The 23138-nt window shown below is 44.5% G+C and overlaps 1 protein-coding gene across 3 annotated transcripts; it reads left to right on the top strand.

The window, feature by feature from the left end:
* The first annotated feature begins 628 nt into the window (after nucleotides 1-628).
* C8B (complement C8 beta chain) lies at nucleotides 629-22634 on the top strand. Of its 3 annotated transcripts, none has more exons than XM_051624328.1 (12): nucleotides 629-844; nucleotides 2378-2528; nucleotides 3593-3734; nucleotides 4545-4686; nucleotides 6754-6886; nucleotides 7769-7966; nucleotides 9898-10138; nucleotides 11262-11390; nucleotides 11770-11933; nucleotides 14155-14308; nucleotides 15784-15852; nucleotides 21452-22634. In XM_051624328.1, the coding sequence occupies exons 1-12, from the start codon at nucleotides 750-752 to the stop codon at nucleotides 21679-21681; spliced, it is 1848 nt and encodes a 615-aa protein (XP_051480288.1). In that variant the 5' UTR covers nucleotides 629-749; the 3' UTR covers nucleotides 21682-22634. The 3 variants fall into 3 exon arrangements, with proteins under 3 accessions (XP_051480288.1, XP_051480290.1, XP_051480289.1); XM_051624330.1 differs by lacking the exon at nucleotides 21452-22634 and adding an exon at nucleotides 17254-19791 and having other exon boundaries at nucleotides 637-844; XM_051624329.1 differs by lacking the exon at nucleotides 629-844 and adding an exon at nucleotides 956-1006.
* The last annotated feature ends 504 nt before the right edge of the window (nucleotides 22635-23138 follow it).

Below are 23138 nucleotides of genomic sequence, written 5' to 3'. Positions count from 1 at the left end.
AAGAAGATCCTGATCTGCCTTTGTGAGCCCAGCTGAACTGATGGGAATCAGCCCTTGGTGAGTTTTCTGCCCCAGTTAGGACCATTTAAGAGAAAGAATGACTCAAGGTGGTAGCTAGAAAACAGCAAGATGCTTCATGTCATACAGTGACAGGTCTTGCTTCCCATGGGCTCAAGAGTTTGGCTGTGTAGAACTGGGGGGTTTTATGGAAGGAACAAGCCCAGGGCTGGGGCTCTTGTCTTCCCCAGCATCCCAAGCCCTGGTGAGAGGCAGCAAAGGGCACTGTTGGGCATGAGGGTTCCTGAGCCATGAGAATGGCTGCTTATACCTCATGCCTGGCCTTCCTCTGGAAGACAGACATGAAAAGCAGAAATAAAGAAATGATTTTGCAGTCTGCTGTGTTTCCTAGAAAGCAGCTTTAGTTTACTTATCGCTTCCCTCTTGCCAAGACTCGAGGATGTTTCAGTTGTTGAAATATTCATTTTTCCTGTGTCCCTTGAAAGGAGCATTACAAATGAAAGCTTGAATTGCTTCTGGACAGAGCTTTGCTTCTTTCCCCCTTGCCTCCAGAAAGCTGTGTACTAACAATTGCAACATTTACCTTGTGGATCCGCCAGGTGCTGGGTCATCTGCTGTTTACAGTTTGGGAAAATGACCCGGTAATTCATCTTTTTCTACTTGAACCATTTCCACACACCCCCCCAGCAGATGGAAGGGTGGTTTTGGATCTCTGCTGGTACCTGGGAGCCATGAGCACAGCACGCACCGCGTTTGCCCCGTGCCCCATCATCAAACTGTTGCTGCTTTGTGCCGCGCTCGGCGTCTTAAATGTTCATGGCGTTGGGTAAGTGAATGTTTGTGAGGCTGTGTCCACGGGGGATATGAAAAAGAGCAAAAAGCCAGGACAGACACTCTGCTCTTCCTTTTATAGCACATAAATGCTGTCTGGAGCAATCATTCTGCATTTCTCCTGGCTAGAGAAGGACCTTGTTTGGAAGTTAATGCGGTGCGTTGTGTCTGCCTATAGAAAGTAATCCTGTCTGATAAATCTGAGATGACAAATCACCACGGTCCTGGTGTCGTGAGGGAATCTGTTTGCAACGTGCAGCCTCCTCTGTGCTAGTGGTCCCACATTCTGCTGGAGAGATGGGGGTTGGTTTTCTTCGAGTACCTATGTGGCAGGGATGTGGCTGATAGTTATTTCTTTCCCTGTTGGCTTAATAGATGGTGCTTTTTCAGAGGACTTCAGTCAATCAGTGACTGTACTCTTTCTAGTCTAACTATATTTTTTCCACGGTTCTCTGAACTTTAAACCCTGGTTTCATGCCTCAGAGAGCTGACAAGTTTTTGTAATTCCTTTATTCCATGTGATTTTTAATACCCAGTGATAGGAGCCCCGTGCCAGGCACTAAATCATCCTCAAAGCTTCAGCTGGTGCTGTTCCTTGTCTTAGTGGAGGAACTGGGAATGCTGCTGTGGTAGTTTACTGGTCAATGTTTTACTAAAGCTTCCCACTTAGGTGAGGTGCTACAAGGAAACATTTGTCTGGGATGGGGATTTAATCAGAAATACTGCATCTGCCAAAAGAGTAGGCAGCATTTTGGCTGTGGTGTTGTGGAAACCTTGGAGACAGTTGTCACGTGAGGGGCGGGAGAGAAAAGGCTCACACTTGGGTTTCAGGTTCATTACTGGGATGAATGGGATTAATGGGTTAATGACTGTCTATTGTGAACGGAGAATAGAGTGTAAGACTGATGGGTTTGGCCAGCTTGAGAAAAAGCAGGCTGCTTGACAAAGGGAGGTGCTTAAGCTGGTTTTCAGAAATGCCTAGTGCAGGCCAGCCCTAGTGCTGCAGCTGGGGTTTGTCCTGGAGGTATCTGACCTTGGAGCTTGTGCATCATGTACAGCAGTGAGGTACCAAAGTGCTGCCCATACAGCAGGCAGAGGGAGTGGTGGGACAAGGGCAGCAACTGATGGTGCAGATTTTACTGCTGGCCACTTTCCCAGGTTGTTTGGTAGGGCTTGCACAGCTTGAGGTGAAGCCCAGGTTGTTGGGACATGGGTTGAGATTCCAGTGGGCTAGGTCAAATGTATGTCCTGCAGTCACCCGCCTGGCGTGCTCTGCAGACTTACTCTCATGGTGGTGATGTAGAAGACTGGGTCTGCTCTTGGGCATGGAAGAGTGGATCAAGTTTCATCCAGAATCAGTGCCAGCGTAAAACGATTACTGAAATTGAGAGGTCCCATGAAAGATTTGGTGAGGTCCAACAAGTGTTTGTTCTCTGGTGTGTAGTTTTAGCACAGGCGTAGGTCAGATTGCTCTGTCCTTGTAGCTGGGTGGTTTCATACCCTGAAGCTCTTGTGTTGTTGAATGCAGTGAAAAGGAGTCCCTCAACCTCAGCAGCACCAACGAGAGCATGGCCAGCAGCAGACGTGCCCGGTCTGTGAGCGACCGGCCAGAGCCCCGCGACTGTGTGCTCTCTGCCTGGTCCTCCTGGAGCACGTGTGATCCCTGTCAAAAGAAAAGGGTGAGTGTTTGTGGTCTAGGCATGAAGCCTGAGAAGCCAGGAGGCAGGGCCTCTTCCATGCCTTGTCTTTTTTTGTCCACGGGGTTGGATAAACGGTGTGGAGCTGCTGAGGAATGCCTTGTTCTGGTGAGGCTGCAGGCTTTTGCTTTCAGGTGGCTTTTAGCTTTTCAGCTCTTCACCCCCAGTAACTCCAGTGGTTTCCAGGCCACTTCACTGTCCTGAGAAGGTGTAAGCCCAGGCTTGGTGAAAACACAGGCAGCAAACCCAGGCTTTGCAGGGACTTTCTCTCCAGCACACGGTCCTCTTCTTCCAGCCTCAGTGCAAGGCACCATCCCCCCTCATGGTGCCCCGTGGGACCTGGAGACACTCAGCATTAAGATGCTGTTTCTTGTCTGCCAACGAGCATTTTCTACCCGAGAATGAACATGATGATCCCAGTAGTGTGAAGAGCAAAATCCCTGTTGCTAGAGTGACCTCCGCTAATGAGTTGAAGAAGCTATTCCCAGTCTACTGCAGGAATAACCAGTGTTGGGAGTTGGGAAGAATGAAGCTTCATAGCAAAGAGTTAATCTTAAAAGCTGGGGGAAAAAAGGAGGGCTGACATATTGGATGAAGTAATTGACTGCTTCACAGCAGTGTTGTGGGCGGAAAAAAATCCCTGATGATACAGAGGGCCAAGTAAATACACTGACAGAAAATAACAAGGGATGTCGTTACCAACGCTAATTGAAAGGGAGGAGATGCAACTGAATCCTTCCTTACTCTTGCAAATGCCCCCACTACCCTGTCAGGCTCGTTTAAACAAACTGTCAAAGAAAAGCAAACTTCCCTTCATCCCTTCCAATCCCCAATCCTTCCTTAGTAAAATTAAAACTGTCGCAGATCAGAAACCTTTGAAACGGGGCATGTTACCAGCATCACACTTCTTTGCTGACACTTTTTTTTTTTATATGCCAGTACTCTTAGATGAAATCTCCCCAACACAAAGTTTGTTTTTATAACTAGGGAAGCGTAAAATTCACAATTACTGTACACTGGAGTCAATATTTTTTATTTCATCACAGTACAGATTTGCCCGCCTGGAACAACCTTCTCAGTTCAATGGAGATCCGTGTGATTACTCTGACAGAGAAACTGAAGATTGTGTCACAAGCAAACCTTGCAGGAATACAGTTCGCTGTGATGGTTTTGTGTGTGCAGTTACAGGTGAGGACTTGGGGAGCAAGAAGTGGTGCTGAGGTGGCATCTGTGACAACACCATGCTGAACTTTCTGCTTCTGCAAGAGTTTGCTGGGCGAAAGAGGTGTCAGGAGCTGAGCTGGGTCCGTCCGTGCTTGTGTTTGCATCAGTGTTTGCCAAAGTCTGTCAGTCTAAAGCATGTCTTTAAAAATAGGAAATTAAGACCCAGTTATACCTGTAAAACCTGTAGCACGGGTGGATCTGACAGCAGCAGAGCATGCAGTGGGCCTCCTTGCCACATGCCCAAGAGCACAGGAGGTTATAATGTTCCTCATCGTATATCCCTCCATCCATATCAATGAATAATTAGTTGGGGACACTAAGCAGTGTGGGGAGGCAAGACAGCAGTTTGTCCAAAATGTGATCAGCCTCTACTTTGCATCTGCAACCTGGTAGTGGAGAGCAAAGTGTGCAGGGAGCGGAGTGCTGGGACTGGGGGACAGAGGTCAGAGTTACCTTCCCTTGTCCCTTTTTCTGTTCTCTCTAATTTTTATACTTTTAATTAGGGATTTGTTTCTATCATTTTGAGGTTGAGCAAGGAATTTTAAGATGGTGAAAGTTTTGAGCAAAACAGAGCAGGTGGGATTTTGGTGATTAAAAATCTGACGCTTTTCCATGCAGACAGAGAGGGAATCTTTTCCAGCTAGTTTTGAACCATATGTTATAGGAGTCTTTTGTTTTGATTCTAGACTCTGAGTCAGGGACTGTGATTGTTCAAAACTAGCAGGAAGTGTGAGAACAGGTTGTTTTCTGAGTAATTCATGCCTTGCATTCTAGGGAGATGCATTGCACGGAGGCTGCTTTGTAATGGGGATGATGATTGTGGGGACCAGTCAGATGAAAAAAACTGCAAAAAAGTGTTTAAAAAATGTGACCAGAAGATGGAGCAATACTGGGGAATTGAGAACCTGGCAAAAGGGTAAGTCAGTGATCTTCATGAGGTGTTTTCTTACGTAAGGATAAGAGTGATCTTGTGTGGCTTCAGACATAAACACTGAATGGATGCAGCAATTTCTGAGTCCAGGAGTCAGGATTCAACAGCCCTTGGGGTTCTGTTCCAAAGCCTATTGAGAGAATCCTGATTTGACCTCATGAGTCTTTTTGAGAGAGGTGAGGTCAGTAGAAGTCCCAGATGTACCCAGAGGTTCTAGTGCACCCTCCAGAGATCATCAGCTCAGCTTGCAAATACGTACTGTGAGGGCCTGTGGGTGCTCTTTGTGTTGTCAGCATCTGGTGAGTGAGGAGGGAAATGTCAGCACTAACCATTTCTCTAATATCTACAGGTACTTGCCCTTAAATTCATCAGTGGGAGAGTTTCAGTAATCCAGTTATTTTGCACAGATATAAGTAAAGTTAGACTTTGGCCTCATTGATCTGTGGGGAGCAGGAATGTCCTAGCCTTTAGGAATGGAGACACAGCTGCAAATCATGGTTTTGAAATAAAATCAAAGGAAGGTTTCTTAAAATTTTAAAATCTACCAATTGTTACAGAATTACTTCAGTCAGCATCTTGTATTGCCTACAGTCTACACCTGACCATGGATTTTTGGGTTTTGCACAGTGTATTGGATTTGGGGGATGAAAATTTCTTTAATTTCTTCCACAACAGTGAGAGATGGTAAACTTTGTGTGAGTGAGATAGGATTAACCTGCATGTTACCAAACCTCAACTTTTTTGGGGTTCAAATCCACGTCTGAATTGATCTGGCTTTTACAAGCTAAGACTGTGGTAACTTGCTGTAATATCAGACTGTGTGAAAAGAGTTTTTTCTCATTCTGCAGGGGAAAAAAAAAAAGCTTTTTACATAAAAGAAAGGGAAAGAAAAAATATAGTGAGGAAAAAATTATAATTTCCTCTTTATTCTCTGGAGATATTGCTGCTGCACATGTCATTGCTAATGCTTTGTGCTTCTGAGTTTAATCAAAATTAAAAATAATGTTGGACAATTACAGGAACATGCTTCTCATCTCTTTGAAGCTGCTGTTTCTCAGTAATTTGCTTTTAGTGGACTTTCAGATTATTCTAAAATTAGAGTTAATATTTAACAGCTTCAGAGTGATTATCACACAAGTCTCTCTCCCCAAAATAAGGAGAGACAGATCCAGCAGAGGCCTGGAACACTAACAGGAACACGACATGGACTGTTAGCAATTAATCCTTTTTTGGGGTGAAGTTTCCTCTAATGACTCTTGTTGCTATATGAGGATGAGCTTGTGGAGATGTGTGCTGTGTCCTCAGCTGCCTGCCATGAGGGGGGTGTGAGGGTGTCCTGACAGGGAGCAATAGAAGGGCTTTTCCTGCAACAGATCCCTCCAGCAGCAATAGGAAAAGCAAGTTATGGGATTTAATCAGCTCATCTAAAAAGGCTGAACTTTGACATTCTCTCTTAGAACAGACAAGTTAAAATGACCATCCATCATCCACTAGCATGAAAGGAGATCATCCTAATAACTTCAAGGAGTAGTTGAACAGTTGCTCGAGTACCTAGATCTTGTTCCCTTAACATTTTCAATCTCATCTACTGACTTCTAGTTGATCCTTGACCAACCCAGCAAAAATGATGAGTGATAAACTAGGACAAAGAAACGTGAGTTGAAAATTAGTCTGGACTGATGACATGGTTTGGCATCTTTGAAGATCCTGCTGGTTACTGTGGGCACTTGGGAATGTTCAGGGTAGGCAACCTGGTGGGGTGGGTGTTTGGCTGGACCAGTTCTGCTCTTCCCAGAGAGTTCCAGTAAGGCTACAGAAGGTGCCGGTGCTGGTTGTAGTAATGGTCTGATGTCATTTCTGGCTGGTTCTCTACTTAATACATTCACTGTCAAAGACTCTGTCTTTTGCTTTCTTGTCAGTCAGTTGGAGTTTTTTTGGAGCAAATGGGTTGATCAGACAAACAAAAAATCTTGAGCCTTTCTCAGCATCATTTGATGTTTGCCCCTAATTCAATTCTAATCTTAACACTTTGCTGTTCTGCTTTCTGTACAGGTTAAATATCTTCACAAACAACTTGGAAGGATTAGTTCTTGACCACAGGTACTATGCTGGAGGGTGTTCTCCCCATTTTATCATGGACACAAGATTCAGAAAGCCATATAATGTAGAAAGCTACACACCAGAGGTACATGTCAGATTCTTCTGCAAATAAACAAACATACAACCCATTAAATTCAGTGTGTAATAGCAATAAAGCTTCATGACTAAATAATTTTATAAAGAATTACCAGACTTGTGAGATTGAATGGTATGAGGCTGAGTTTAGCCCTAGTTTTAGAACATCATCATACCCCCTGCATTGGTGGGCTTGGAGAAGTCCCCAGTCTGCGTGCACTGGAATAGAGGGCAACGTTCCCTTGGACCTTGCCATTGCAAAAACTGACCTAACCTTCCTGGTGCCACCTGTCCATGAGGGCCCCACAGCCACCCAGTGGGCATGGGGGGGTTAGTTGGAGATGGAATTGTAGAGTGCCTTTGAGAGCCAGGCTGGGAGAGCTGTCCTTGAGCAACAGCCTAGGATGTGGCAGAGCAACAACCTAAGATGTGACAGCACTCGGGTGTTTTGTGTGAAGGCAAAGGCTCCCAGCTCAGTTCTGTGGTGCATCAAAGCTTTATTTCAAACATATATTTGACCTAAAAGCTCTCGATGACATAGCATGGTATTTTTGAGTGTTGCCCATTAGGAAACCTTTTCCTCTTTGAATTCTTCCTTTAATTGATGCCTTTGTTTAAGATTTCACCTCCTTTGCATAAGACTGACATACTCAGTAAAAGCCTGAGGACCTTGCAGTACAGAGGAGATAGTAACTTTTCTGCTGCTGTAAATCAAGGATTCCTGAAGTACCAGTGTTAATAATAATAGTGCTTTGCAATTATACAAGGCTTTTCATCTTCAAAGTGCAAGCATTAATCCACAAGTATATTTGTATCTGTTCTCCTTCCCCATGCTTCAGGTGTACAATCACTGTGCAGGAAATTAAACGTGTTGTTTTTCCTTTCTCTTTAGACCATGGGCAAATATGAATTTACAATGACTGAATATGACTCCTACTCAAGTTATGAAAGCAGTGTCCTGAAGGCAGAGGCTTCACAGACTAGCTTCAGCTTTGGTATAAAAATACCACAAGTGTTTGAACTTGGTTACAGTTCTAATGACAACAGGTTCAAGAAGTCCATACAAAGGATGAAGAGATTTTCTTCAACTGTAAGCACTGCTCCACTTAATTCTCTGTTAACGTGTGTGTATTGGTTTGATCCCCATCATCAGGTCAGCAGCCAGGACCAGGATAAATGAAGTTTTCCCCCGTTTGATTTTGCAGTTTGCATTGGTCAAGTGTTTTCTAAAACCACAATGCCTTTGAGTGTCTTTGCAGCACCCAGGAGCTTTTTCTTTCACCTATCTGGCAGGAACCAGACAGCCTAACCTCCAAAATCAGCCACAGCAGAATGCAGTCCATCCCGTGCCCTGCTGGGCAGCCATGTTTGGATATTTGTAGTGAAGTAATTAAAAAAAGAATCTTAAGAAGCCCATTCAGGTGGTCTCCCCTCCCTACAGTGGTCTTGCTAGTAAATGTACAAGTGACAAGGGTCTCCGTGCTGCACCCCAGCCATGGGACACTGGGCACCTTGCCCTGTCACCTGGGCAAAAGTTCCTATCACTCCAGCCCCTGGACTTAAAAAGTGAAAATGGCAGTGTTGGGTGTTGCTGTATCTCCAAAGGGAGGTAGAGCAGGCCCCTGGTGGCAGCAGGCACAGGGGATGCATCACTGATAGTGATGCCAAAGCAGCCTGGCAGGGGGGTGAGGGGGTGCAGCCAGAGCAGCGACTCCTCCAAGGGAATCTGCACAGGTAGAATTGGGCTTTAGCCAACAAACGTGGGAGCTCAGAGTTCCCTCTGCCCTGCGAGGCAGTTACAGTGAGTAACAAAGAAATCTGGGGTGAATTCTGGACTCTCAGATGCCATTGTACTTTGGCTGGTGTGAGCTCTCTGCTGACTATCTCATTCACCAGGCCAGGGCACACACAACACAAAATGAGGTGGCACAGTCACTGCCTGTCTCCTCTGCTGAGATTCAGTGGCAGCTGTGATCAGATGCAGACTTTAAGCTGGCTAGACATGTTTTAATCTAGAGCTCCTAGGACTGCTTCATGGGATGCAGTCCAAGGTAGTGTGCACCATCTTTTGATTTCTTTTTTTCATCTGTTACTACTGTGAAGAAGCCTAACTGATGTCAGTGGTTTCATAGGGTCACTGATTGTGTCTCTCCCATCAGCACAAAGCACACTCAGGAATGGCAGATTATTCCTGGTTCTATTGAACTTGCATTTGCTTCCTGCAAAGAGGCATTTCCCATTACAAGATCAGAGGTATATAAGAAGCATTTACAATAGATATTCTTAAGGAGCCCTATACTAAGTCTTTAATTTATTAGTTAAGCTGCAGAGTTCTATATTGAAATGTCCCCTAATGTGCTTACCCTGCTGACCCAAACAACTGGACACTAAATCCTTTGGACATGATAGAAGACCTCTTCTGTTCCTGTCTTTTATACCAGAAAGGGGAGACATAATATATACCCATGTACACAGAGAGAGAGACATACAAATACCTGTGAGAGTGTGTGTGTTTTCTTATTTCTTTGTGTTTTATTATTGGCATATTCTGGGGAATATAAATAATAATTTGGCTCAGCCAGAGTGTTACCAGTTCACATATAGATTATCGTGAGTTCAGATGTCAAAAGAGTTTTTCAGGAGAGCTTGTGAGTGACAAAGGCTGGTCAACATTATTAGGGGCAGAGCAGTCTTTTGGGATGCCACTTGTATCCTGAGTCTGTCACAGCAGAGCCTGGACCCTGGCTGTCCCCATATCCCAGCTGTGGCCTGAGCCATCACCTAACCTGTACTGGGTATCTCTCCCTCTTTCTTCTTCCCTGTCTTATACCAGCCCTGATTTTCAGAAACTTTACTACTAAAGTTTTGGGTTTGCTGAATTCAAAGATTTCCCGTTGCAGACTGTTAAAGTGATAAATCCTGACCAGTGTTAATTGTTTGATAGCAAATGACTACATGTTGTCGCAAGGATGCCATCCCTCACTTCTTCAGGATTCTCTTGTGTTTCTGCATCTCCTGTAGTCCAGCAAATTCATTCACGCCCGCTCAGAGTTGGCTGTTGCTGTGTATAAGCTGAAGCCACGAGCCCTGATGCTTCATCATGAGTTCCTGCAGAGGCTCCGGCAGCTCCCATCAGAGTACAGCTACGGGGAGTACAGGGAGCTCTACAGGGACTATGGCACCCATTACATCACCGAGGCTACTGTCGGCGGCATCTACGAATATACTTTGGTCATGAACAGTGAGGAGCTCCAAAAGGCAAGTACGTGCATCTGGTGGTTGTGAAGAAGGGTTTTTTGGCTGGCTTTTTGATGGGAAAACCCCTCTGCTGGAACCCGGTGATGGTTCAGGTCTGAGGTCAGAAAAGAGGGATAGTGGGAGAAGGAGTCAGCAACATCCCCAAAGAAAGCCCGCGGGAAATACGGGACTAGAAGGGCTTTTTGGCAGTGAGTGAAGAGCCTGGTTTTCAAAGCATGCTCAGCATCATGGGCTTCATGTAGCTCTCAAGCTGTGGGTGCTGCCAGTTCACAATAAAAGGCCCAAGTTTTTTGGCCAATACCAAGTATTTTAGACAACACATTTTGGAGGCTGACAGGATTTTCAGATGAACGAGAATTGTGTAGCTTAAAGCTTTTGTTAGCTTTGCAAACCCTCACCTGAGCTCTTTTTCCATCGCCTTTCAAATGACAAGTTTTGAAGCACCTTTTGCCTCGAGAGCTTTTCCAGCATGTAGGAAACAGTAAATAATTTGCTGGGTGACTCTTGGACCTGACATTGCTCTTGCTCTTTGGCTCTGGCTTCTTTTTTTTGCGAGAAATGATGATTGTTGTGTAGACCAGAGCAAGCCATGTGACATTAATCAATAGCTGCACTCTCTTATTTATTCATTGGCAAAGGGGTGAGTGGCTGCTGTCTGTTTGCTAAAGCATTCTGTGGACTCTGCCATGTGTGATGGTCTGTTTGCTCTTCTGCTCTCCAAGAAGCTGCTTTTCCTGCAGTCAGGTACAAGCTGGAGGGACAGAGTTTAGATTCAGATTCCAGATACTCTCAAACCATCAGCACTGCCCCATTTCTCAGCTGTTTGGTGTTCAAGTCACCAACCAGGCTCCCACCCATTGCAGTTCCCCATAACCCAGTGAGGCTGAGTTGGTCATTAAAAACCTCTCCTAGCATTTACTTTGCATTTGCTTTTGGTTTCAGAGTTCTATAAAATGGAGAGATTTCGTTATTTCATAGACATCTATTAAATATCCCAAAAAAGGCTTCTCCATCTCATTGCCTTTTTTCCAAAGGAAAAATATTTATCAGCTCACCATTTCTGTATGTGTGGACATCAAACATTTAACAGCTGTAATAAACCAACTATTTTTTGATATCTATTAAAGGTTATTCTCTGAGCGACGTCCAGAAATGTGCACAGTATGGCTTTGGCATTGGTGCAAATATTTGTGGTGTCTATGTGAAGGCTGGAATAAATGAAGCTGGCTGTAAATCCATTTTAGAAGAAATTGGAGGTAAGCATGAAACATTTCTGTTGCAGCAGGAGGAGGGTGCACCTGAAGAGCCGCAGAGGAGAACAGGCAGTATTCGTGGTAGTGAGGAGCATCAGGCTGTGGAAGGACCTACAAGTGTGTAACCAGCCATAGGGAAGAAGGTTAGGGGCAGAGATCTAGGTGCAGGTGCAGGAGAGGAGGATGGGAATACTGCTGCAAGGGAACAGAAGGGACCCAGGAAACCAGGCTTCAGGTGTGAAACACTTCTGGCTTTTTTCCTTTGCCCTCTCTGTGGGATGGGTGATATGCAGGAGTGTTTTGCTGTGAGCTTGTACCTCGACTGCAATCCACAAAGACGTACCTGAGCAGAACTGGTCCCTTTCTGAATGTATTTTTGCAGGCAGCACCTCCAAAAAGAAGTTTGTGGAAGATTTCATCGTCGTCGTTCGCGGCGGAGCGAGCGAACACATCGTGGCGTTGGCGAACAAGGAGCTGCCCACGGCTGCACTCATGCAGGAGTGGGGAGATGCTGTCCAGTACAACCCTGAAATCATAAAGCTGAAGGTAATGTCTTTGTCATTCTATTCAGCCTCACTTAGCTGAGCACCTTGGAGAAGTCTGTGTTTAAATAGGATTTTTTTTTAAAAAAAACAGGCAATTTCTATGGCAAACAGTAGACCTGACTTGTGCAACAGTTTCTCTTAAGACTGGGTATTTAGAAAATCAGAATTGTGATGTCTTAAAAAGGATGAGGTTGGAAGGACAAGAAGTAAACAGCTTTAACCCTTCTAACATGGCTGTGCAGATGGGATCACTTGCTGCCTGCCAGGCAGGTCAGAGGATCTGACTTCTCTTTTACCAGTGTAGCACTTCTCAAAAATATATCCAGCAGCATATATTTTATAAGGACTTGTTTCCCTTTAAATTTCTTTTCTCTTCCCTGAGCATCAGTGATTATTCAGCAACAATTCTCTCTGGTTCAGAAGATCAAGTGGTTCACCATACATAGCTGGATGTTTGTGCAGTGCAGCTAAACCTCAAAAATAGGAGTTAGGTTTTGAAGAGTCAAAGTTTTCTTCATCCTGAAGAGTTTTAGAAATGCAAGGCACTGTAGAAGTAAAAAAAGTGAGCAGAAGTATGTAGCTGTCCTGCCTCATCTTTTTTAATGTCAAAATAAATTCACTCTGAGTGAATAGCACAAAGGTGCAAGAGAGCATCCTTTTAAACAGGATTTTGGACTGGTAGTGTTGGAAATTAATGTTGGTATTGTATAATTTGCTTTCATTTTAGGCAAAAATGTTTATATTTGTAGAAGCTGTTTGTTTCTCATTGAAAATTGTGACTTTTCATTAATGAAAAACAAAAAATAAGTTGAATTCTGAAAAACAAGAGGCAAAGAAAAATCAGTAGTTTAGAAATACAGCCTGTTTGCCCAGCACTTGCTGCATGGAGGTGGCTTTCTCAAGCCCCTAGTGTGTTGTGGGTTGGTCTTCTGAAACTCCTCTGGGCAGGAGACATCAATGCAACCCTCCATGCTAGATCCCATGTCCAGAAAATTCTCCGACAAAAAACTGTGATGTTCTTTGTCTTGCCTGGCATCAGTGACCAGCCTGCCCACGAAAAGCCCCCGACAGATGTAATTTGGGTTTGGTATCTCTAATCCTTCATTTCCATACCCATATCCCTGTGGGGCCTGAAGATCAAAAGTACCAGCAGAGTGTGACTAAATGTCAGCCCAAGAACACTTAGTTAGGGAAAACTAAAGCAAATCAGTTCATAAATCATCTGCTGAAGGCACTTGGCAGGTCACTCCTAGTGTATTTCCTCATTTCTATGATCTGAATTCAAAAAGCCAAGTATGGATCACAGATAATTGATGAAGAGTGGATATACAGCAGCAGGAAATGAGCAGGGTTTTTTTTGCTGAAACAGTCTTTGTTACTTGTAGCTTCAGCCTGTGGAAGCAGTGGGGTGATCTCTTGTGCTTACTGCATTGCCATGGCCTGTATGGCAGGTATCCCTGCAGCAAGGATGGGAATTTGGGTTGACATGTGCCAATATTGTCCCACTGGCCTTAGTGGGTGACTGGCAGTATTGAGACCATATTTTAACTCCCTTGTTCTCAGAAAATAAATGAGCCAAAGTCTCATTGTTCCTTAGTGCACATTCACCATGGTGTGCATCTCCTTGTCACCTCCCACCAGCCCCATTTGCTTGTTGATGAAGATCAAACCCCTTTCCCTTTTGAAGGCGGTGGAAACCCTTCTTTTTTAGCTTCATAAAGAGAGAAATCAGCCTTGAAATGCAGAAATGGTCACAGTGAAAGTGCAAATGTGAATGCCTACGAGTAGGCTGGGCTGTGTGGCTGGAGGAGGAATGAAGGAGATTGTTGTGGGTGGATTTTGGGGGCAGCTTTTTTAAATTGGAGTAAGAGAGGACTCAGGATGCATAATTTTGAGCCAACTGGATCTAAAAAAATCAGTATCAGGAAAATGGATGAGAAGGGATTTAACTAAACTCTGTGAAACTTGGCCTGTTGGTCAACTAACAGTAGGGTTGTTGTTTTTACACAAGTGCTTTGGTGTTGTAAACCAAGGAGAAGGGTCCCTGTGAGTGTTTCTGACATCGCTGCCTTGCTCACAAAGTTTAAGGAAACACTACTGGGAAACCTGGAGCCTGTACCATGAGGTCTTCAAATCCCTCTCCAGCTGTGTCCCCACCGAGCCCTGAGATGCTCACACCAGCTTGAACTTGGAAACAAATGCAGTTTCTCCCCTCCCTTCAGGTAGAGCCGCTGTTCCAGCTGGTGACTCCGACCGACGTCGCTGACACAGCGGCAATAAAGGGCAACCTGCAACGGGCCCTGGAGGAGTTTCAGCTGGAGACCAGTACTTGTCGCTGTGCTCCGTGCCGTGGCAATGGCATCCCCTTGCTCCAAGGTAGAAAGATTTTGCACCACTTCTTTACCCCTCTATGAGAAGCGAGCTGGGAAGTTGCGGGGGTGAGGAAGCTTGGCAAGTAATCTGCTCTTTAGTTTATCCTGTCATTTCTCGTTCAGGTGATTAAGTACATATATGATGTTTTTAAAGTTGGTGTGTTTGTAGAGTGCCACCAGTAAGTAAAGGCAGCAAAGTCACAGGATGAGCCTCGTCAATGGGAGTGACCATCTGTGCCAGTTTTGTGGAAGGAATTGTTTCATCTCAATTATGCATTTAAAAAACCCCCAAACCTTGGCATCTTAAAGTCTCCTCCTTTGCTTTTAAGATTGCTGCCATCCTCCTAGAGAAGTGACTACTGTCTCAGCATTAATTAGTGTTTGTAAAAGTGTTCTGAAGATGAAAAGCACCATGTATGTGCCAAGCACAGTTGTCACCATCACCTCCCCCTCTTTCTGAGAGAAGCTGTCCTCCTTTGTAAGCAGACTGTGAGTTAAAAATGAGGGAGGAAAATAATCAAACTGAATGAAAAGTGTACTGTCTAAACAGAGTTTTATGATGTTATGAGAGCTTCCAACAAAGGGACCATTTTGTTAAGTACCTAATTTCAATCTGCATCTGCAAAAGTCCTGATGAGAATCATTATCATCTAATGCAGAAGCGATTGCTTCAGGTACCAGCGAGTTGATTGTAGCACTTAAAGGCTTTGTCTCATGATTATCCTTGTTTAAATAACTTTTTAGGTGCTGAGTCAGGTTAGCATTTCATTTAGCATCTTCTCAACAAGAGGTTTTAAATGAGTGTTCTTTTCCTAAGTGGAAGCTGTCCTTTGGGGTCCAGCCATGGGATGCACACCACAGCCCTGAACTTCTCTGCTGCAAAGCCAGGCTGGGATATGCTTCTGTCCTATGTGCTCATTCTTGATGCTGCTTCCTCTTTCTCAGCACTACCACCATATCCCTGCTGGAGAGGGATACAATGATTAGGGGACTGGAGCATCTGCCCTATGAGGAAAGGCTGAGAGAATTGGGTCTGTTTAGCCTGGAGAAGAATAAACTGAGGGGGGATCTCATAAATGCCTGTAAATATCTAAAGGGGGCTCTGAGGAGGGTGGGTGCAGTCTCTTTTCCACAGTGTCCAATGACAGGACAAGGGGCAATGGGCACAAACTGGAGCACAGGAGGTTCAAGTTAAACATAAGGAAAAAATTACTGTAAGAGTAGCAGAGCCCTGGAACTGGCTGCCCAGAGAGGCTGTGGAGTCTTCTTCTCTGCAGACAATCTAAAACCGTCTGGACACGTTCCTGTGTGACCTATTGAAGGTGATCCTCCTCTGGTAAGGGGTTGGACTAGATGATCTCCAGAGGTCCCTTCCAACCCTGACCACTCCGCCTCTGTGAAAGCAGTCTGAAGGAAATGGACGTCTTCAGGGAAATGTGACATGAAGCCTCTAATCCCACCTTTTCTCCTTGCTTTCAGGAAGCGAATGTCAATGTTTATGTCCCCTTGGCTACAGTGGCACGGCCTGTGAGACCAGCAAGAGGACAGGTGAGAGGGACACCAAGCCCAAGGAGACAGTCCCAGCTCTATTTTGGAGCATCCAGGGATGAGAAGTGATTCCTGGCACTGGTTGTCTCTGCTCTGCCCAGCCCAATGCACAGGGGGCTGGGGTCCTGCAGAGGTACAGAAATACTTTGCCTGCCCTCTTCTACATTTATTTGCACTCATGAGGAGGTGGCTTTACCTCTGCAGTTCCAAGCTGCAGAAACTCACCTTGCAATTGTATCAAATACCAACTTCTACCTAATTTACAGTCCATGACAAGCCTCAGGTCTCCTCCAACGGCTGTTTCCTAAGTTTTTCCCTTTGATACAGCCAGTATTTTGCACAGTTTTGCCCCATATATGTTACCATGCATTTTAATCTTCAAATCTTATTATGTTGCTTTGAAGCATTTACTAATGCTTCCTGGTCACTTTGTATCTCTGCTGTCTCCTGACTGATGCTCTGAACTCCTAATTTAGGATGATCTGTGAATTTAATCTTTTTGCTTACTTCTTCCAGGTTCATTAATGTAGATGCTAAATAATACCAGATCTCATGCACCCAGAGCTCTGGCACAGTCCCACAATTTGATGCACTGCATTTATCATTGTGCTTTGTTTACAATCTTCTACCCACTTCTCATTCTGCATGACTGTGTCCTAACCAAGCCAGGCTGAAATCCACTTGAAGCCAAGATTTCACCCAGAGGAGGGTCAATTTTGTAGGTGTTTCTAAGGAAGTCCATGAAGCCTTAAGCTGTGGAGTCACTTACACCTTGTTCCAGTCGGTTTACCACACATGTAATCATATCCAAACCTCCCAAAGACTCACATCCATCTGCTTGTCAACATATGACTTCTTTTCTCACTTCTTTTCCCTCCTTTTATGTATTACCTTCATGTTCAGCTCCATGATTCTCAGGATTTGAATGTATGTCACTCACATGCTCAGAGTCCAGAAGAAACAGTGTAATAAGAAAAGCAATGGAGAGAAAGCTGAATATTCAAGCTGTTGTTCATTGAAGAAGAACATGCTCACATTTTCCCTAGCACCTCAAGGTGTGGCTGACATGAGTTTAGCTGCTGTTTTCTTACCTAGGCTTGAACTACATCAGGGAGAGAAACACCCTACAAGCAAATATAAAGCTAATTGATTTTTTTTTTCTTATCCTTGTTGCATAAATTGTAGTAGACCCAGCCTCAGAAATGCTGAACAGAGAATTAACATCTTTGATACAATCACTCATTGTTAATGGCTCATGTATATTGTTAGTGAAGTGGACAGGGGCAGAGCTGGTTGTATTTAAATATGATTCATGGAAGCTGACAGGTCTTCCCGTGGAAAGAGCTGCTTTATTCTGACAGTCGTTTCTGGCTTTGGTTTGTGTTTTTTATTTTCTCCCAGATGCTGCTATTAATGGAAACTGGGGTTGCTGGGCCAGCTGGTCTCCATGTTCAAGAGGTGAACGAACAAGGAGACGACAGTGCAACAACCCTGCACCACAAAATGGTGGTTCATCATGCTCTGGGCCAGATGCTGAGACTGTTACTTGCTAGAGAGGATTGTTAGGAACTTACACAAGACTGATGAGCAGTTTGCAACAGAGTGGGAAGATGATACCTGACTGGCTCCCTGTGTTGGCCTCACTTTGCTTGTGGGTCTCATCCAAGTGCACTGAAGTTGGAAACATCCCAGAAGACATTGGGAGCTGGATGTGTGTTAGGAATCACACCTTTGGACATGCTTTGTGGTTGTCCCACGTGCTTGCTATTCCTAATATGTTAAATTCTCTCTGCCTTTATTGCAGTGTGCTAACTGGGACAAGCTTTATCTTCTGCCCTGTTTGGTAGCTGCATGAATTTAAATTTTACCATCTTGTTTTTGAAGGTTCCTTTGAGATAAGAAAAACCTCTTTGATCTTACATGCACCAGAATGTGTGCTAATATGCAGCTTTTGTGAAGACAGATGTGTCATGTGGAGCAAAACACAGCTAGTAAAGTCTAAATCTCAATGAGCACAACAGTATCTAGTGTGACATTTGAAGCCTCTGTGCCTCAGTTCCCCAATTTATTGTATTTAACTGAAATGGTCATGTTAGAAATTGTCTGGAAGGAGTGAAAAACACCTCGTGAAGAACAGTCTGGTGACACCAAAGTGTTGTTAAACTGTAGTAGTTGTACTCCTACTGCAGCTCTGAGCTTCCTCCTGCACCTTTCTGAAGGGGAAAAGATACACTGGGAGTACTGGAGATACACCACTGCTCTGCTTCCTTGGAAAGGGGAGAGAGGATGGAGGGATGCTATGGAATGGGCAATTGGAAAGGATCTGCTGCTCCTTCTGCTGCCTGGGGATATGGGAAGGCAGGAGGAATGGCTGCACTTGCACCCTCTGAACTTCCTGCACCCTGAGTAGGGGCTGTCACTCGAGGATGGCAGAACCCTTTACTGGAGCAGGAAGAGCAGCCAGCTCTTCTGTAATGCTTCGTGTGAGCAGAGTAATTTCAACATTTTGGAATAAGTATCTTCTGAGGTCTTCTGCACTTAGTAGTTGCCTCTGCCCCAACCAGGCTCTGGCTCATCAGTTTGATCCCTGTATTTGAGCAGCTGCATTGCTGGTCCACTTAGGCTAGGACATCTGAGAAGGGAGCAAGTTTGCTATGAAAAAGCCAAAGCAAGTGAATGGTTTGTTCTTTGCTACTGTCCCTGGAGCTGTGCTTTGCAGTCCAGGTCAAGCAGAAGAGGAACTGTAATATTCTGCATTCCTTCATGACTGACCCAAGCTGGATCGTTCCAGGGAGTTGCCACCTAGAGCATTGTTGCTGTTACTGACTTCTGCTGTAAATGGGACATGCTGTAAAATAACCAGCAGTAGCTTTGCTCCAAGGTAGCAGTTCCACCAGTGCAAAGTTCTTCAGGAGTCTTCTAGCGTCTGCAAGGTTAAACACTCTTCCGAGGGCTTTTAGTGCTGCTGGTGATGATGGGTTGCTACCACCAGCTTCCCTCCTTTCAGACTGATGTTGTCTAAATGTAATTCTTGTGAGAACAACTCAGGCTCTCTGACATCTGAACAATGGAACATGCATTAAGTTGTAGCCTTCGTGCCGCCTCCACGCTTGCTGACAGGGCTTCTGTGACAGCTTTAAGAAAGGAAGAGCACATTGCATATGTAAGGGAAGAGTGCTCTGCACTTGTTCTGGGCTTCAGCGTTGAGCTGCCAACCCAAAACACTTCCATCATCCACTGTGTAACTGTGGTATCTTTTGTGTGATAGAAATTTGCCAGGAGGTTCATTTAGGGCCATGGTCAAAGAGGTCACTGCTTATGTGAATTATCATATTCTTCAGTTTTTTCAAGGGACACAGTAGAAGCTCCACAGCAGAGGGCCCTGGTTATGGTTCATGGGTGCCTTTGAGGACAGGGACTACAGTGCAGCTGCCTGCCCTTCATGAGAAGCATTGATGTAAATCTGATGAAGGGACTTTCTCAGATGAGTCGAGTGGCTTTTGTAAATTTGACCACCTTTCCTGGTTATCAAGCTGGAGTAAGCACTCTGACACATGGTCATGGTGGGGCAAGCAGAGCCAAGTGTAGCACCTGGAATTTGGACTCCCGTTCCTAGATCAGAAAAGCCCAGATTTTTTGAAGTGGCACTACCTGCATTTCCATATTTGAGGAATTTTTTGGAGGAAGAGAGGAGAGATTTGACAATCTTCAAGATCAATGGGATAGTCTAATCAAGGTATGATTTCAGTAGTGGTTGATACTGAATCTATAGCCTTAGAAACCTCCCACAAAGGACATAACTTTATCTTGTCCTTGCAATTTTGTGCTTCGATCCCACTAACTAATGATTTATTATGACCTGGAGGGTAATAAAAAATACGATACTGAAGCTTTTATTGTTTCATTTTGATACACATTAAATTTTGGTACTATCTTTTCCTGGTGTTTCTGACTTCCACTTTCTGTGTAAGTTTAGATTAATAACCCCCATTTGAAAGCCCAGGAAGGCTCCAGGCACAATGTGGACACGCACTGACTGCCAGTTTCTCTGGGTAACACTCTTGTCTCAATGGGCTTTACTACATCCCATGTTATATTTACTCAAGCAGTTTGCTTGTGAACCAAAGGAATTCAGTAAACATGGAGAAGCTGTATTTTCTCTGCCTCCTTGCTGCTGGGAGGTGTGCTAAATGCAGTCAGCATGGCTTAGGAAGCTCCCAAAAGGGTATTTTAGGTAAGTTGTAATTGTCACTTCCAGCCTTCCCAGAACAAAACCAGCTCAATTCCTGCAGCTCCAAATATCTCCATCAGGAATGTGTAAATCAGGCTGGTCTCCAGCCTGGATTCATTTGCTCCTTGTCTCTTCATGTCACGTAGACACTTTAGCTTTACCTGTGAGGCTGGGGACTTGCAGACCCGGTGGTTGCTTGTAGTGTTGCTAAATTACTTTCTCATGCTCCTGCTTCTCCCACTATCAGATGGATATAGTTGTTCTTCCCCAGGTTCTCTCCCAAATAGGGAGGTTTTGCTGGAAGCAGCCCAGTGAGTCCACGCAGAGCTGTTGACAGTCCCCAGATTTCCAACTCCTGCTGCCATGATGCCTACAAGGCCCTGTGAGCACCCACGAAAACTGCTAGATTTCAGGTCAAATGATGCCCACAGATTTGTCTTCCTTTTATACCCTGTTTCAACACTCTCCCTGCTTATGTAAATTAACAAAACTAGAGATGAAGCCAGTAATTATTACCATTATGAACATATTTTTATACTTACTTGCAATGCAGCACCAAGAGTCCTGCTGTGTTGGGGGTGGCAGAGCAGCACAACAAATGCCAGTCCCTCCCCCAACTCCAGAATCTGCCATTTCTTTTGTTTCAGGTTTTTTTGGGGTAGGGTTGAATGTTCTGTATCTTCCTGTGCTTCTGCCTTACACTGCATAAAAAGGAAGGCAATAATTTTTGAGCTGCTCCTGCTGGGCAGTTTTTGCCTGCTCTGAAGTTGCAGGCTCAGAGGGATGCAGGACTCAGGTGGTTGGTGTGACATTCACCCTGAGGTAGGAAACAGCTTGGTCTCAAGCACTGGCCTTATCTGCTCTTCTGTTAGCTGGTTATCTGGAGCCTGCACCTTGCCACCTCAGGTGTATTGTCATCAATCATTTCCTATTTTCTTTTCCACACTGGTTCCTCTCTGCCCTTCCTTTGTTAATAACCCGGTTTGCCCATATCCATAAAAATATCTTGATTGTGATACCATTTATCCAAAGCACCATCCATCCATCATGTACTTATGAGCAAGATAAACAAGGTCTCCTGGGAAATATGCCGCAAGAAATATATAGGATAAATAACTACATCAAATGTATGTCAGTGTGCAAGAGGGGAAAATCCATTCATTAAAAGCAGGGTGGAACTGCAGGGTTTAATTTTACCCTCTAAGCTTTTAGTTTAAGAAAGGAACGTACGTTTTTGCTGCTTATCTCATCTAGCACAACTCTCATGCTGGCCACTTCAGCATGAGATATATTAGCTTCTTTGACTGCAATTCTAAATGTGTAATTGCTCATAATCTGATTTTTTTCCCTTTTTTTTTTTTTTTCCAGACAGCTTCTTCCTTTCTTTTGACTTCAGCAAGGTGAGCCATGAACTCTGCCCTGCACGTATCCTCACGTTCACCTCTACTCCAACCTCGCCGTGTTCCAAGTGGAGAATGAACAACTACAGGCAAATCCCAGGTTTTTGCTCGTATTTATACATGGTTTTTCACGTGGGTTTCTTTCATCACTTGGATTTCTTCTTTTGTGGTTCTCCAGCCTGTGATCTGTCCTTCTAGAAATAGCTTTAAAAGCTGAGGATGTTAGCTGCCTTCCTGCAGGCCCCAGCCTCCAAGGCATCAGATCTTTCTGTTCATTAATTTCTTCCCTCTGGTCACAAAAGCAGCGTACTTGGCTTTCTAACTAAGATGACTTTATGCTCATTTATTTTCAGGCCTTTTCCTGTCAGTGTAAAGGTAAGAATTGCCCACGAGCCAAGGTGGTCCTTGGTGCAAGAGCTTCTACATAACCTGCCAGCTCAATGCCAAACAATGTTGATAAAACCACTGGTAGGAAAACTTGTTTTGATCCTACATTTCACATGCCTCTGGGATGTCTGAATCACAGCAATACACGGGTGCTTCATGCTGCTGCATTTTCCCAACATAGAAGGTATTATATTCAAGCCTTTGGGAGCAAATTCATCTCTGAGTGAATATCACCTTTACCTAGAAAAACAAAGTTGGGAAAAAGGCCACAGCTCTAGCACTCATCATCGGGATTTTTCACAGAACAATTGCATCTCGGTGTCCAAAGCAACATGGTCTGTTGTTTTCTCTTACTAGAAGAGCTTATAGTTTCATTTGCAAGCGAAAGAGGGGTGGTGGAAAAAGTGGTCCTTTGGCAAACACGTGCACAAAAGAAAATGCAGGGCCAGATCCTCACGTAGCATAAATCAGCTGTGGCAAAGGAGTGACACTGATTTACATCAGCCAAGTGTCAGGCTCTAAATCACTGCTGACACCCTGTTGAAAAACAAGCATTTCCAAGAAGCAGAGCTATAGCTGAGCAATTGCTTTTCCCCAAAACATGATTCCTTTCTGCTCCCTCTCTCCATTCAAATGTGTATAGAAGTGCTCCTTTGAGGTTTTGTTGCTGCTGTTGCTTTTCATAACGGCCGATTCCTTCTCAGGGCTTTTTGTTTTTTTCCTTCTTGTAATGAAAAGCCCAGTAAAATGAAGTGCCATTCGCCTTCCATCCACCCCAGGTTTTTGTGGCAGTTCATTAAGAAGAGGGAGCTGCAGGCTCTCACCGTGGTCTCTGGATGCAGTTCAATATTGAGTATATTCTTGTGCAGAGATTTACGTCTTGGATTCAAAAAAGCCTCTTAAATCAAGCAGCCCGTTAGCATCTTCCCTGGCTCTGGGAGCCTGGGAGATAAAACTCTTGTGTGCTAATAGTCCATTCATCACTGATCTTAAAGAGGAGGAGCCTTTGCTGGTGTGTGAACATCCTCTGGTGAATGGTTGTGTTCCAGCCTCTCTATTTATTATTTTATTTACCTATTGAAGCTTCTTCATCAGTTTGGAGTTACGTTTCGCAATGATGCTTTGGCATCTTTAGGCTTCAAGCTCTTCCCTTGCAGAGCAGCAGATGGCTCTGCTGCAAATCCAGCCCTGGCCAATATGCTGGACTTAAAAACCTGACAGCACCAACTTTGAGTAAGTTTTGTGGTACATATGTCAATACCAACTGC

The sequence above is a fragment of the Apus apus genome, chromosome 7 (genome assembly GCF_020740795.1).
Source record: "Apus apus isolate bApuApu2 chromosome 7, bApuApu2.pri.cur, whole genome shotgun sequence".
Taxonomy (NCBI): Eukaryota; Metazoa; Chordata; class Aves; order Apodiformes; family Apodidae; genus Apus; species Apus apus.
This window is presented reverse-complemented; position numbering and strand designations above follow the sequence as displayed.